We start from the raw sequence: 16054 nt of genomic DNA on the forward strand, positions 1-16054 counted from the left end.
TGATTTATGGCAACCCTGAGCCTAGAGCCCATTCCTCGGCTACATTTTTGCAGCTGACTTCCCCACTCCAATACCTGGGAGGTTTGTCACACTCAGGCCCCCCAGTCTTTCTGTGACCCTGAGGGTCCTGAGACCACATTGTCCCAGCAAAGATTTCACCATCCCTCCCCCCAACCCACTTACCCACTGGAGTGAGTTTCCTTTGTGGAACAGACTTCTAAAAATTGTGGTTTTTGCTTCGTGATTCTATCACTGGCCAGTGCTAGCTGACAGAGGCTCCCTTCCTCACCTCCCCCACTGCCATTGTCTATCTTCCTGTATATTGCCTCAGATTCACTTTTCCACACTTCCTACCTTCCAGAAAGTGGTTACTTTTCTGTTCACAGAATTGCTGCTATTCTTTTCTTTGATCTCCTGTTGAGTTTGTAGGTGTTCAGAATTGTTTGAAAACTATCTAGCTGAATTCCTGGGACCAGAAAAAATTCATATCTCCTACTCCTCTGCCATCTTGTTCCTCCATTCAGCTATTTTTTTAAGATTTTATTTATTTATTGGTGAGAGATAGAGAATCTACAGGCAGGAGGAACAGCAGGCAAAAGGAGAAGCAGTCTCCCTGCAGAGCAAAAGCACAATGCTGGGGTGCCTGGGGGGCTCAGTGGGTTGAGCCGCTGCCTTCGGCTCAGGTCATGATCTCGGGGTCCTGGGATTGAGTCCCGCATCGGGCTCCCTGCTCAGCAGGGAGCCTGCTTCCTTCTCTCTCTCTCTGCCTGCCTCTCAGTGTACTTGTGGTTTCTCTCTGTCAGATAAATAAATAAAATCTTTAAAAAAAAAAAAAAAAAGCACAATGCTGGACTCGATCCCAGGACCCTGGGATCATGACCTGAACCAAAGGCAGACCCTTAACTGACTAACACACCCTGCTGTCCTTATCCATCCAACTATTGAAATAGCTTTGGTATTTATGAATAAAGCTTCTATAAACAACTGTGTACAGGTTTTTTATGGATGTAAGTTTTATCTCCTTTGGGTAAATACCAAAAAATGTGGTTACTGGATCACATGATAAGTGTTATGTTTAGTTTTTTAAGAAACTTCCAGATGACTTCCAAAGTGTCTGGAACAAGTGTCTCAATTCTCATTGCCAATAAATTAGAATTCTGAGTTTCCCATATCCTCCTAGGTATTCAGTATTCTCACTGTCCTTAGTTTTGGTCACTTAAATAGGTATGCTGGTATCCTATTGGTGTTTTAATTTGCATTTCCCTGGTAATATATGATGTGGGGCATCTTTTTATACATTTACTTCCTTGGTGAGGTGTCTATTAAGGTTTCGAACCTATTTTTTAAAATTTTTTTTGGTTGGGTTGTTTATTTTCTTATTGTCCGGTTTTAGAGCTTCAACTCTATTTTCTTTCTTTTTTTCCTTTTGTTGGGGGGGGGGGCTGGAGCAGGAGATAACAGTCCTTTATCAGATGTCTTTTGCAAGTGTTTTCCCCCAATCCATAACTTATCTTCTCATTCTACTGACATTTTATTTTGTAGAACATAAATTATTAATTTTAATGGAATCTAGCTTATCAAGTTATTCTTTCATAGCTCATGCATTCAATGTTGTATCTAAAAATCATGACTACACTCAAGATTATACAAGTTCTTATCAATGTAATCTTTGTGAAATTTTATAATTCTGTGTTTTACATTTAGGTCTCTGATCTATTTGGGGTTAATTTTGAGGAAGGGTGTAAGGTGTGGGTCTAGATTCATTATTTTGCATGTGGATGTCCAGTTATTCCACCACCATTTGCTGAAAAGACTCTTTTCTCCATTGTATTGTCTTGGCTTCTTTTTCAACTTCAGTTGACTGTATTTATGGGAGTCTATTTCTGGGCTCTCTATTATGTCCCATTGATCTGTTTATCTATTATTTTTCAGTACCACACTGTCTTGATTATTGCAGCTTTTGCTGTCTTAAAGTCAGGTAGTATCAGTCCTCTAAATATTCTTGTTCTTGAATTTTGTGTTGGCTATTCTGCCTCTTCTAGCTCTTCAAAAAAATCACAAAATAACTTGCTAGTATCTTAAAGGGTTTATGGCACTTTCTCCCTTAACCCCATAAGATGGTGTAATGGAGAGGAAATGACTGCAAATTGATCCTCAAGCTAGAATGAGGCTACTGGAGGCTCCTCACCACCTGCCCTGTCCTTAGAATATACATTTTGCTTACCATTTCCACAGTAGGAGCTTTCCTAAGGACATTAAGGTGTTGTTGAAACCATCTGGATAGCATAAGTGACTGAACCCAATTAAGGCTTCTGTATCAACTTAAAGATTCTTTTCTTGTTTTTTTAAGATTTTATTTATTTATTTGACAGAGGAGGAGAGATCATAAGTAGGCAGAGAGGCAGGCAGAGAGAGCGAGTGAAGCAGGCTCCCTGCTGAACAGAGAGCCCAATACAGGGAGCCCAATATGGGTCTCCTTATCAGAACCCTGAGATCATGACCTGGGCCAAAGGCAGAGGCTTAACCCACTGAGCCACCCAGGTGTCCCTTAAAGATTCTTTTGGGTGGGTGCAGAGATCTATTCATTTTGCAGTCACCCAAGACAAACCACATAAGGAAGTTCCTTTGCTTATTAAACCTGTCACCTACCAATCTGGAGGGTTCTGCCCCTTTCTTAGATATTTCCTTGCCCTAACATGAATGAGGGGGCCAGTTTGCAAAACAACAGGTGAAGAGGTGGAGTATATATGGATATTGTGCTATACAAAGCAACACATGTATGGCTTGTGGGTAGGAGAAATCAAGTAGAATCTTAATGTTATTTAGTTGAATATCTTTTTGAAAGTTGGTTGTTCTTGGTTTACATGAAGGAGAGTCCTTGTGGACCTGTCGACCTATCACAGAAAATGAAAAAAGTCCATCAGTTCAATCACTCTGGATCTGTATAGGACCACAAGTAACAAGTGATCAATGGAATAGCAAGAATAATGGAATAGCAAGAATAAACCAAGCAGGAAGCTGTTTTTCCTCTAGCTTCTCTGGCATTGACTCCTTTCCCTCAATTAGTAACCATGGCCTGACCATGATATGCCTTGAATTCCCTATCCTTCTTTCCCCCCCATTACATTAGCATAGCTACATAGTTTCCCTTTCTTTACTGTCAATATTCTTCTTGATCTTTTTCTAAAGGTTTTGTTTTCTTATTTTAGAGAGAGAGAGAGAATGGGTAGGAGCAACGGGAGATGGAGAGAGAGAATCTCAAGCAGACTCCCCACTGAGCTCAAGATAACAATCCTGAGATCATGACCTAAACTGAAATCAAGAGTTGGATGCTTACCCAACTGAACCTTCCAGGTGCCCCTGTCAATATTCTTCTTATAAACAACTGGTTTTCCATTCAGTTAACTCCAAAAAATCCTTCCATCTTAAGTCACTCCAAAATTAATGAGTTTCTGATCCTTTCAGTATTTCTTTTTTATAGTTGATAAAATCAACAACTTTCTTCACCTTAAAACACTATTTATAATAGATCCTGTTTTTATAGTATTATAATCAGCCTTTTCTCCTTACCTATTTACTTCTTTTCTATTTCATATTATCACCTGTTTTCCTCCCTCCTGAGCTGTCTTTAACTATACATTTCTAAAAAGTCCCATCCTTCAATGAGCAACTATGAATTGAGTATTTCTGATTCATATTTGTCCCCAGCATTAGAATTTATTTTACAAAATTCTTGCATGCTTAAATAAGCATAATTCTCTCAATCACCACCCTTGCTCTCTTCCAGTGCTAAACTTCATCCATAGGTGCCTACAAAAACAAAAACACCAACTCATATGTCTTCACCTCAGGAGAAAAAGGCTGAGCACTCTTGGAAAGACACTAGGGATTCTGCTGCCATTGGAATTTTCTAAAAGCAATAGTGCAAATCAGTAGATTTTATTACAATACTATTGATTTTCCTACTGTTTGAAAAGCATCCAGTAGGTGATGCTCCTACTCAAAAACAAAGTGATGGAATGTGTCCTCATTAAAACTAATTTAATAAGCATTTATTGAGCATTTGTGAGCCATGAGGCATGCTCAGTATTGAATGTATGAGGATACATACTACCTTTCTAAAATTCAAATAAACACACACACACACACACACACACATAACATTATATAAATTCAATATACTCTTTTCATATAGGGAAAATTAAGTTTAGCAATTTAAATGTATCCAAAGTTCCCACAATCTCTACTTCCCATTCCCATTCTAACATTCCAACACTACAATGCTCTACAATATTGACACTTCAGAATTGAAATCTGATATATATTTGTAAATCCAGGTCATTACCATAGATTAACATAAACTGTCTTATCACTGATAAAAAATATTGTGATATTTTAATTCATACCTAGACAATAGTATATGACAGCAACCAAGATGTATTTTATCACTGAAGTTAAAATTATGGACCTTGGGAAATCCAGCCAACAAATAATATCCTAGGTTTTGAAGCACCATAAATAATTTCCTATGTTTATCATCCTGAGCTAGTAATTTAACCTTTTATTTGTTTTTTTTTCTCCTCACTGTTGCAACTGCCACTGGCCTGTAAGTTCCTTCAAAGAAAGAACCAAACACAACACCTCCTACTTACAGACATTAAATCAATATTTATTGAGTGAATGAATGAACAATAAATTAGCTTTGGATATGAATTGCTGTGAAATCCACTCTGAATAGTGCTATGTTTATAACTGCTTATTACTGTAATATTTATTGAGTGTAATTAATTCAATTGCTAAAAGCTGTTGATGTATTGCAGCACCATAAAAATAAAAATGTAGGGAGTCATCTGGACTCAACCAATTTATTTTTCCTCATAAACTGTTTTAGCTAAAGGATTCTATATCATGTATCTGTGTGAATTTTTCTGAAGTAAAAACAAAACAAATATATGCACTTAAAAATATATATTGGTAATAGAAATATTAAGAGACCTTTTAAAGCAGAAGAAAAATAAACCCAAAAGAATGAAACAAAGAAAAACAGAAAGATTAAAGATAGGATACACGTGAAGTGTTATGTAAAAATAATAATATAATATCTTGAGGAATGTAAAAATACGTACGGAATTAAAAATCATATCAGAAATATGCCCAGGGATGCCTGGTGGTTCAGTCAGTTAAGTGTCTGCCTTCAGCTCAGGTAGTGATCTCAGACTTCTGAGATCCTTAGGTTTGCTGCTCACCAGGGAGGCCGCTTCTCCTTCTCCCTCTGCCCCCTCCCCCTGCCTCATTCTTTCTCTCTCTCTAATAAATAAAACCTTTAAAAAAAAAAAAAAAGAAGAAAGGAAAAAAAGTCATATGTCCAAAGATAGGAAAGAATAAAGAGTTAAATTGTTCTAAGTTTCTAGCATTTTCTGAAAAGGCAAAATTAGTAAATTGAATTAAATTGTATGATGTTATGGTCTGAGTGTCATGTCCCCTGCTCCCCTCACCCCAAAATTTATATGATGAAATATTAAAGAACAGTGTGATGGCATTAATAGGTGGAGTCTTTGGGAGTGGCTTAACCGTAAGCCATGAGAGTGAAATTTTCATGAATGGCATTAGTGTTTTTTGTTTTTTGGTTATTTTTTTAAAGGTTGAAAGTTTTCTAAGGTGATATGTAATTAACAATACCGAATTCATTTGGGTGTTTTTTTTTTTTTTAAGATTTTATTTATATATTTGACAGACAGAGATCACAAGTAGGCAGAGTGGCAGGCAGAGAGAAAGGGGGAGGCAGGCTCCCCGCTGAGCAGAGAGCCCAATGTGGGGCTCGATCCCAGGACCCTGGGATCATGACCTAAGCTGAAGGCAGAGGCTTAATCCACTGAGCCATCCAGGCACCCTGGCATTAGTGTTTTATAAAAGAGACTCCAAAGAAATCCTGAATTACAACAAAGGACAAAAGAAATTTCCCCAAAGAGGATTCCATGTGACAAAGGAGCACATGAAAATATGTTCGACACCTTTAAATTGCACAAATTCAGGTCACAATGACATATTGCTACATTCCTAACAGAATGCAAACTAAAAAGAAGGCAATGACACCAAATGTTGGCAACGATGTAGAGAAATGAGATCACTCATACATGTTTGTGGGGATGTAGAATTGTATAGCCAGTCTAAAAAACAATGTACCTCTTTCTTACAAAACTAAATATACATACAACTCAATGATTGAGCTCTTGAGCATTTACTCAAAGAAATGAAAATGTATGTTCATATAAAAATCTATACACAAATGTTCATAGCATCTTAATTTAGAATATCCCAAAACAGAAAGACCCCAGATATCCTTCAAGGGGTGAATATTTTTAATGCAGTATATCCATACCATGGAATACTATTTGAAATTAGAAATTTTTCATTTTTTTTTTAGAAATGAAAAAACTGAATAATGCAACTGCTTGGAAGAATTACTAGAGAATTATTCTGAGTAAGAAAATTTAACCCATTAAGGTTACATAATGTGAGATTTCATTTATATATTATATATTTTATAATATTATATAATATTCTTAAAATTACATAATAATAGAGATGAAGAACAGATTAATAGATTGTTAGAGATCAGGGGCATACTGGGGAGAAGGATATTGGCATGGCTATGGAAGGGCAACAGGAAGGTTCTTATGTTCTTATGTTCTCATGTTCTTGTTTGTGGATAAAAGAATGTGAACATGAGAAAAATTTTATAGAACTACACACACACACTCACACATGTGAAATATGAATGAATAGTGGATTTTGTTCATTTCCTGAATGTGGTATGGTACTATAGTTTTTCAAGAAGTTACCATTTGGGAAAATGGGTAAGGAGTAAACAGAATACCTGTATTCTTTCATAAAACTACATGTGAAAGTACAATTATCTCAAGATAAAATGTTTAATTATAAAAAATAAAAACCTAAAGTGTTGAATAGAAAACAAATACTAAGACAGTAGATATAACCCCAAATATACCAGTAATTACAAGAACTAGACTAAATAATCCAATTGGAAGATTAAGATTGTTATTTTGGATTTTAAAAAAAGAAGTAAAAGAAAAATATATACAGCTCAGAAAGGACACATTTTGTAGAGTAAGACTAATGAAAGTTGAAAGAAATCGATAAAAGAATATATAATGTAAATTTGGTGCAATTCTTGAAAGCAAGAAACAATTTCAGAGATATGGAACATTTCATAGTGATAAAAAGGTAATACATCAAAAAGTCACAAAGTTCTAAATCTTCTTATATCCAATAATATAAAATTAAATGTATACAGCAAATATTGACGCAGTAAAAAGGAGAGACACACAAAGTCACCACACAAAGACACAAAGTCACACTGAAATGCACCTTTCTCAATATGAATAAATATGACTTAGTTGAAATATGTAAAAATACTGCATATGTAAAATATGTAAAATACTTTAGGGAATGACAATACAGATTATTTTAAGTGTATATGGAACATTCAGAACTATTCACACACCAGATGAAATCAAGTCTCAACAAGTATTAAAGGCTTGAAATTATTCTATATAAAATTATACTAGAAAGCAATAACAAAAGAGATAATTAGAAAAATCCCAAAATATTTTTAAATTTTTGTAATACATTTTTATCTAAAATATAATCCATGAGTTAAAGAAGTAATTACAGCAATAATTAGAAAATATAATTAAATGAATACTTTTAAAAAATATCTTCATGAATGGCAACACTTCCGGACTCCAATTCTGGCCAAGAAGGAGTAGCCCCATTCTTCTCAAATTCCCCCCAACATAATTAATGAATCATGGACATATTCCAACAACAGGTAGAGATGACGAATGAAAAGAAAAGGATAAGGCTAATTGCCTAGGGAACTTTTGACTTGAGGAATGACACGGTGGTAAGTCTTGTGGGTTTTCTTACTGCCTCCCATATATCCTACACAGTGTGCTCTAGGAGTCTGCAACCCAGAATCACTAAGAGCAAGACAGAAAAAGGGTTACAACAAAGTCTCTTCTCCCTAAAGGACTATGAAATGAGTGGGCTAAGCACATTCAATATTTTTTGGAATCCAGCCCTAATACAGTCAAGCATCAATGGAACCACTGTCCCCTTTCCCCCAGGTTTCATCAGGGCCAAGCAGGGAGCTAGCCTTACACACATCCTCTGATTCCATCACTTAGTGGTGTTCAAGAGACCATGCAGGAAGCTGATCCTCCATCTCCCACATCAAAGAAGCAGGCAGCATTTCCATTCCCCTTGAGATAATGTCACTGGGACCTAGTGGGAAGCTTAACCCCCATCCCCACCCTGCAGTAATTAAACTCAGGAAGGTGACATGAAATGGAGTTAGTGGGTACTCTGTCTTTCCTCCCGTGATAACCACCATAGATAAGCAGGAAGACTAGCTTCCATGCCCACCTGTCATCACCAAGGTGAAGTGAGGTGGTTGGAGGTGGGACTTATTGCCCTCAGCTTTCCCTCCATCTCCTCCTCTTTGTCCGCAGGGTCTCACTGTGGAGAGCTGAGCATCTACCTCATCCTGCAGCAATAAAACAATGTGGTCAATCCTGCCCTTCCACCTCCCAGGTGGCAGCAGGGTCAAGCAGAAAAATAAGTGGACACTCCAGTCAAAGGCACTGCATAATCCAGTTGGCATCTGACATTCACCAGGATTTAGTTAGAGGGACTGAGGAGTTTGACAACTTGCATTTCAGTAATTTTTAATGACGCAGTATGAGTGGGGATTCAGGGAATTTAACATACATACCCATCCAGCTCTCATATTACATGGCAACATAGGGATTACCTGTTTTAAAAGGGAGATTAAAAAAGAATCCAAAGTCTCATAATTTAATACCCCAAAAGTCCAGGATATATTTTTTTAAATCACTGGTTTTACCAAAGCCAGGAAAATTATGACCTGATTGAAAAAAGATAATCCAAACACACCAATATTGAGATGAACAAGATACTGAAATTATTTGACAAGTATTTTAAACCAGTCATAATAAATATGCTTTAATTAGTAATTGCAAGTGCTCTTAAAACAAACAAAAAATTAGAAAATTTCAGCAATAAACACACACACACCCCAAATAGATGTGATAGACCTGAATATCTCATCAACAATAAATAAATAACTAAATAAATAAATAAATAAAATCATGGTGAATGGGCTCAATAGCAGACTGGAAACAAAAGAAGACAGAATCATAGAATTTGAAGACAGATCAATAGAATTTACCCAGGCTGTATAACAGAAAGAAAATTGATTGAAAAACAAAAGTACAAATTTTCATAGATCTGTGGAAGAATAATATAAGAGCTAACATTGTATTATCAAAGTGACAGAAGGAAAGAAGAGAGACTGGGACTGTCAAAGTATTTAAAGAAGTAATGATAGAAAACATCCATAATTTGCTGAAAGTCATATACATACAGATTTAAGAAGCTGAGGGAAACCAGGAGAGAATAAAACCAAAGAAATCCATCCAAAGATACATCATAATTAAACTTCTGAAAACTAAATAAATAAAAATAAAAAAGAGAAAAAGAAAAAACAGAAAACCTTTGAAAACAGGAAGGAAGAAAGGGCATATTATTTATAGGGAAGCACCAATTTGAATGATCAGGGGGCCCAAAGCACTGCATGACATTTTTCAGATACAAGGCAAGAATTATCAACTTTGATTTCTATATCCATGGAAACTAATCCTAGGAGTGAAGGTAAGATAAAGATATTTTCAGACAAAGTAAATTAAGAGAATTTGATGTAAGTAAATATACCTTTAAAGAATGGCTAATAAAAAAATTAAAAAAAAATAAAACCTCTAAATAGAAAGGAAATGTTAACAGAAGGCTTAGAACTTTTGAAAGAAAAAATATTGGAATGGGTAAAACTTGGGTTAAATATAAAAAAAAACTATCCTTTTTATAAGTTTTTACAATAATTTTTGATGACTGAAGCAAAAATCATACCATCTGATATGGTGCTTGATATATGTAGAAAAAGTTAAGATAATTATGCTTATAAATTAGGGAGGATTAAGGGACCTAAAAGAAAGTAATATTTCTATACTACATTCAAAGTGATAAATCAATAGCAGGGTGTGATGAGATGAGCAACCACTCAGAAAACTATACCAAATAATACACTAAAAAGCTATGTAAGTAAATCAATATATAATCCTGAATTTCTGGGTATAGCTAGAACAGACTTTGATGGAAATGTGCAGTTCTGACTACATATATTAGCAAAGGAAGTCTGAAAAATTAATGATCAAACAAAAGTTTAGGAAACCATGACCTACAGACCAAATCTTGCCTGACACCTGTTTTTATAAATAAAGTTTTATTGGAATACAGCCATACCCATTTGTTTATTTATTGTGTATGAGAGTTTTCATGAAACAAAGGAAGAATTCAATAATTGTGATAGAGAAATTAGACTTACAAATCCTAGAATATTTACTATACCACTTGTTACAGAGAAGTTTCAGGACACCTAGAACATCAATCTCAAGAAACTATGAGAACAAAAAGTCAAGCCAAAGAATTTCAGTAATGAAAACAATCAAGAAAGAAGCAGAAACTCATTATTTATAAAACAAAAAATGCAGAGCTTCAGGACATTACTAATAAGTTACCTTTATTTAAAAAGACAGCATGAGATAGCACCGCTATTAAGTACATGAAAATAAAGTTTGCTACCTAAATGAACTACATAATTTCCTTGAGGGGGGAAAAAAAAAAAAAAAAAAACCTTACCAAAACTAAGATAAGAAATTAAAAGAAAACAATAAAACTCTATTTATTATTAAGACACTAAATCTGTTACAGAAGTTGGTAGAGTTAGGGCCTTAACTGAATGTTTTAAGTCATTTAATTCCTAAATGTTCTACTGTGTTATACTATTTTTTTGTAGTTGTTCTTTCTACTATTAGAAATGTGGTGAAAGGAGCGCCTGGGTGGCTCTGCCTTCAGCTCAGGTCATGATCTCAGGGTCCTAGGATGGAGCCCCACATCCGGCTCTCTGCTCAGCAGGGAGCCTGCTTCCTCCTCTCTCTCTCTGCCTGCCTCTCTGCCTACTTGTGATCTCTGTCTGTCAAATAAATAAATAAAATCTAAAAAAAAAAAAAATGTGTTGAGAATTAAAAATCACAAGCCATATTATGTTAAAAGTTTAGTTGTAGGCCTCTTTTGCAGTGAACAGAAAGTCAGAATCTACTAACTTGAACTCACCGACTCAAATCTGTCCCAGGCACATACTGAGAAAAACGTGAATGAAGCAGCGGGATCAGCCTAAGGTCACACCATCGCTTTTCCCATCTCAAACCCGGAGATGTTGGCCATGAAGAACATGATAATGTGTCCTGAAAAGAATACAAACAATCAATGTTCTTTTTACGCTTCTGTGTTTTGAGTTTCTATGTAACAAATACTTTTCATTTGGAGAGGATCAATTTTTCCCCCTAAATTATCAAGACACTTAAAGACTGCCTCTAAAAGGGATCCATATTCATTGCCGATAAAGCTGCATCCGTTAATTTCTTTACTAAAGGCATTCTATAGGAATGTGAGAAAGGAATCACTGAGACTAAGTGGTAGGGAAAGCATATAAAAAAAAAAAAAAATGAAGTGGGGATGGGGCACCTGGGTGGCTCAGTGTGTTAAGCCTCTGCCTTAGGCTCAGGTCATGATCTCAGAGTCCTAGGATCGAGCCCCACATCGGGCTCTCTGCTCAGCAGGGAGCCTGCTTCCTCCTCTCTCTCTGCCTGCCTCTCTGCCTACTTGTGATCTCTGTCTGTCAAATAAATAAATAAATAATCTTAAAAAGAAAAAAACTGAAGTGGGGAAAAGGAAGAAAAAATAGAAGAATAACAGAACTGAATTCAACCAGGAATGGGAAATAAGGGGCAAGCTGTAACTGCAATGAAGTAGTGACAATATAAAAATAATTTGTATTTCATTTTATTAGCCACAATTTTCTGAGTATTTGTAAGCACTAAACAGTGCTATGTAAGCGCTTATGATTTTTCAGTTGTTCATAAATATTTTTGAGTAGGATAAATATTCTTATAAAACAGCTTTTGGGGCGCCTGGGTGGCTCAGTGGTTTGGGCTGCTGCCTTCAGCTCGGGTCATGATCTCAGGGTCCTGGGATCGAGCCCCGCATCGGGCTCTCTGCTCCGCAGGAAGCCTGCTTCCCTCTCTCTCTCTCTCTCTGCCTGCCTCTCTGCCTACTTGTGATCTCTGTCTGTCAAATAAATAAATTAAATCTTTTTTTTTTTTTTTAAGATTTTATTTATTTATCTGTCAGAGAGAGAGCAAGCGAGAGCAAGCACAGGCAGACAGAGTGGAAGGCAGAGTCAGAGGGAGAAGCAGGCTCCCTGCGGAGCAAGGAGCCCGATGTGGGACTCGATCCCAGGACGCTGGGATCATGACCTGAGCCGAAGGCAGCTGCTTAACCAACTGAGCCACCCAGGCGTCCCTAAATAAATTAAATCTTAAAAAAAAAAAAAAAACAGCTTTTAAAAACTACTTGAGGTAATCTTTGTCCACTGTTGTAACTTCATGTTTATGAAAAGTTCGTATTTTCTTATATTGTTTTAAAGTCATGTTAAGTCAACCACCACTGGTTTAAAATTACATATATTTTAAGTTCCATTAGAAGTTTAGATTTTTTTCCGTATGTATAGAAAAGACATATATTTGAACAAAATTGGGGCTTTTTCACACTTGATGATTCATGCTTCTTTCATTATTTCAGATTTACTTTAATATTTCTTCCTGGCAGTAGTACATGGAATAATGCTGATATTTAAATTGGGATGGATTGTAATGGGCCAAGGCACAAATTGATTTCTTTATATTCTATAGATTTATAATTTTTAATGATAATTTTGGAACAAGATCCTATTCTAGTCTGGATGTTAAAACTCCATTAATATCAATATTATTAGTAACATTTTCTTTTTTTTAACAATTTTTTTTTAAGTAATCTCTACACCCAACATGGGGCCTGAGTCCACAGCCCCAAGATCAAGGATCAGGTGCTCTACCTATTGAGTCAGGTAGGCTCCCCTACCTGAAATTAAAACCCCTAAGGTATTAATTTCTTCAAAATTGTTTAGGGGGAAAAACTTCCATTATTTTCACTAAAGGTTGAGCGCTCTTTGGTATTATTATGCTAATTGGTACCAACTGTGCCAATAAAAATGTATTAAATCCTTCCAGTTGTTGAGAAAGCAAGGGTAGACTTGCAAAGAACATCCAGCTGAGGGGGCCCCCTACTGGTAATTGGTTTCCAAGACACCCAGCCTTTAATGCAACACCCGTGCCTTTCATGCTTATTTGGTGATTGCAAAGGCACAGACATAGATTTCAGGTTAATCTTTCTTTTGTCCTTGATGTCACACATTATAGATGGTCAACATTTGGAACAGTACCACAAGGTGGGGAGGGTTCAGGCTCTGACTTCTGAATCAGACCACCCAGTGTTCAAGAATGCCAATTTCCCAACTGACCACTCCTTTAAACCTAAGGGCAATTTATTTAAAATATCTGTGCTTTAGTGTGTTTATCTCTAAAGATAAGGATATCACAAGGCTTCTGCTCACAAAAGAAAAACCTAAAGCATTTTTGGACTCAGTAAACTATTATGTCCCCACTTTCTGCATGAGGACCCTTGAAAAAACAATAATCTTCAGTGACACACTTGGATAAACCGAATAGGTTTCTGTGACCAGAACAGACTGTAGCAAGTGTTAAGTGTCCCAGGTCCCACCAAGCTGCCCTATAACTATCAAGCACATATCAACGTATGTCTGGAATGGACTCAAAGGACCCCAGTGTGCATGGTTCTCTCCTGAGAAGTTTTACAGTAAATAAATGGCCTAGGTCAGCTCACCTGAAAATGACAGAGCCAGGCAGATTCATTCATACCTATGTCTTTATGATTGTAGGGCCATCATATCTATTATAGCATAATATTTACCATTCATAATCAGAGGTGAAAACATGCAAATAATAACTCAGATTTTTGTCTTGATTAATTTACAATTCTGTTATATGATTTTTGGCAAGTTATTTAAAGATGGTTCCTCATCTTTCTTGAAAAACACAAGTAGTTCCCTTTTCTTTTTATGTTCCAAGAACAAATGATGTAGGAAGTATAACAAGATAAAAGAGTAAAGCAATGGAATTTGAGGACAATGATAATCACTAATAGATGAATATAAGCTTTAGAAATCATGTTTCATAAGACTTCATAGTCTTATTAAGTCTCCAGGCATCACCTGAAATATAAAATATTTCACATGTGAAAATACATATGAATTGTATGTATATGTATAAGCCACTGGGTGGCTCACTAGGTTAAAGCCTCTGCCTACAGCTCAGGTCATGATCTCAGGGTCCTGGGATCAAGCCAGGTGTTGGGCTCTCTGCTCGGTGGGGAGCCTGCTTCCTCCTCTTTCTCTCTGCCTACTCCTGATCTCTGTAAAATAAATAAATAAAATCTTCAAAAAAAAAAAAAAGGAAAGAAAATACATGTGATCTTTGACATGTCTTTGATGTAGCATCTCAACTTGATACTTTCAGGAAACAAAGTTGTCAAATGTCACTTTCTTTTATGTTTCTTTATAAAAAGTATGAAATAAGTCCCACTTCAGCTATTGAGTGAATCAACATTAATGTATTTCATTTTACAGATCTGTTATTTATAATGAGCTTTGATGATTGTTCATCCTTATTTAATTATGAAAATTGAATATAATTTTGTTTTCTATTTTTCTTTAATAGTATTTATTATTATATCTTAGAGTTATTTTTAATTATACATGAATGAACTAAAATAATGTTTTTTATAAGAGCTTTATTCTTCAATGTCAAGAATGTTGTTTTCTAGAATAGTAATAATGTGAATGGGAAAAGTAATATTTACATAGTCTTTGCTTTAAAATAGATTCTTTGCCCCAAACTTAACACAACTCAAGGTATATTGCCATGCAACAATCTCAAGAACAATAATTATATCAAAATAGAATTGAGCAAAATGCTAATCTAGATTTTGTAAGGACTTGGCATAAAAAGTATTCAGTAAAGGTATATGGTTAAGAAAAGTTTTTCTCAGAATCTGGTTAGCTAATTATCTGAACTTAAGTATCCTGGTGAGCACAAAATAAATTCTGTTCTTCCACATTGGCTGCAAACCAGAAGACTCTTGTATACCCTAAAATCAGTGACCTAGAACAGCTAGACTATATTTTTAGTTAAGATGGTGGAGTGATGTTAATATATTTTCCCATATTCTTAAAATGCTGTTTCAGAAAACAAAAAGTGCCTAGTTACTCAAAATTTGCTTCAGAGAATAATTAAGCCTTAGTAATTAAAAAATGGGGTTACCTGGGTCCAGAGTAGAATTGAGGATTTAGACAGATCAGAGAATTGAATGCTTCTCTTAAGAAGACTGCTTAGATTGTGCACATATTCTGTGGAGAAATGCTTCTCAGTTCATATTTCCTTCCTATTTACCCTTGTTCATTGTTATTTAGTGAGGGATCAGAAGAAAACATGCCTTTAACTGCTCCTAATTTTAGAAATCTCTGGGTAGAAATGTCCTCCACTCTCCATACCTGCCTCCAAGCCTGTCAAGACACGGAAGAGAAACACAGGATAGCACTGGCCAGGTTAAGTCAGTGTGATCTGATGGGGCCTGAAGATTCATTCTCTTAGAGGCATTAGAACAAAGATTGGGTTCATAGTCCTTCAATCTTTGTTGAGCTCAATTAAATCAGATATTCAAAGTCCCTAGTAGCCCTTTCCTCTGATTTCTAAATGTTAATATCCATTGTTCTTTTTCTGCTTCTATTATAATTAATTTTATGCATTTGTCTATAGATCTGAATTTTAAACTATTTTGGTCAGGACACACAATTAACTTCTCCCCATGGTATCTAGAAGAGTGTTTCCACAAAGCAGATACCCAGTAAAAATTTATTTAATTGAAGCACATTATTTTTTTT

General features: G+C 35.7%; 1 protein-coding gene across 2 annotated transcripts in view; it reads right to left on the reverse strand.

The window, feature by feature from the left end:
- Window positions 1-16054, reverse strand: part of SNTG1 (syntrophin gamma 1) — a 941158-nt gene that overhangs the window by 211222 nt on the left and 713882 nt on the right. For both annotated transcript variants that reach the window (XM_059166477.1, XM_059166476.1), the window contains exon 11: window positions 11272-11402. In XM_059166477.1, the coding sequence (XP_059022460.1) occupies window positions 11272-11402 (131 nt within the window). The remainder of the gene's footprint in view (window positions 1-11271; window positions 11403-16054) is intronic.

Source organism: Mustela lutreola, chromosome 3 (genome assembly GCF_030435805.1).
Source record: "Mustela lutreola isolate mMusLut2 chromosome 3, mMusLut2.pri, whole genome shotgun sequence".
Classification (NCBI taxonomy): domain Eukaryota; kingdom Metazoa; phylum Chordata; class Mammalia; order Carnivora; family Mustelidae; genus Mustela; species Mustela lutreola.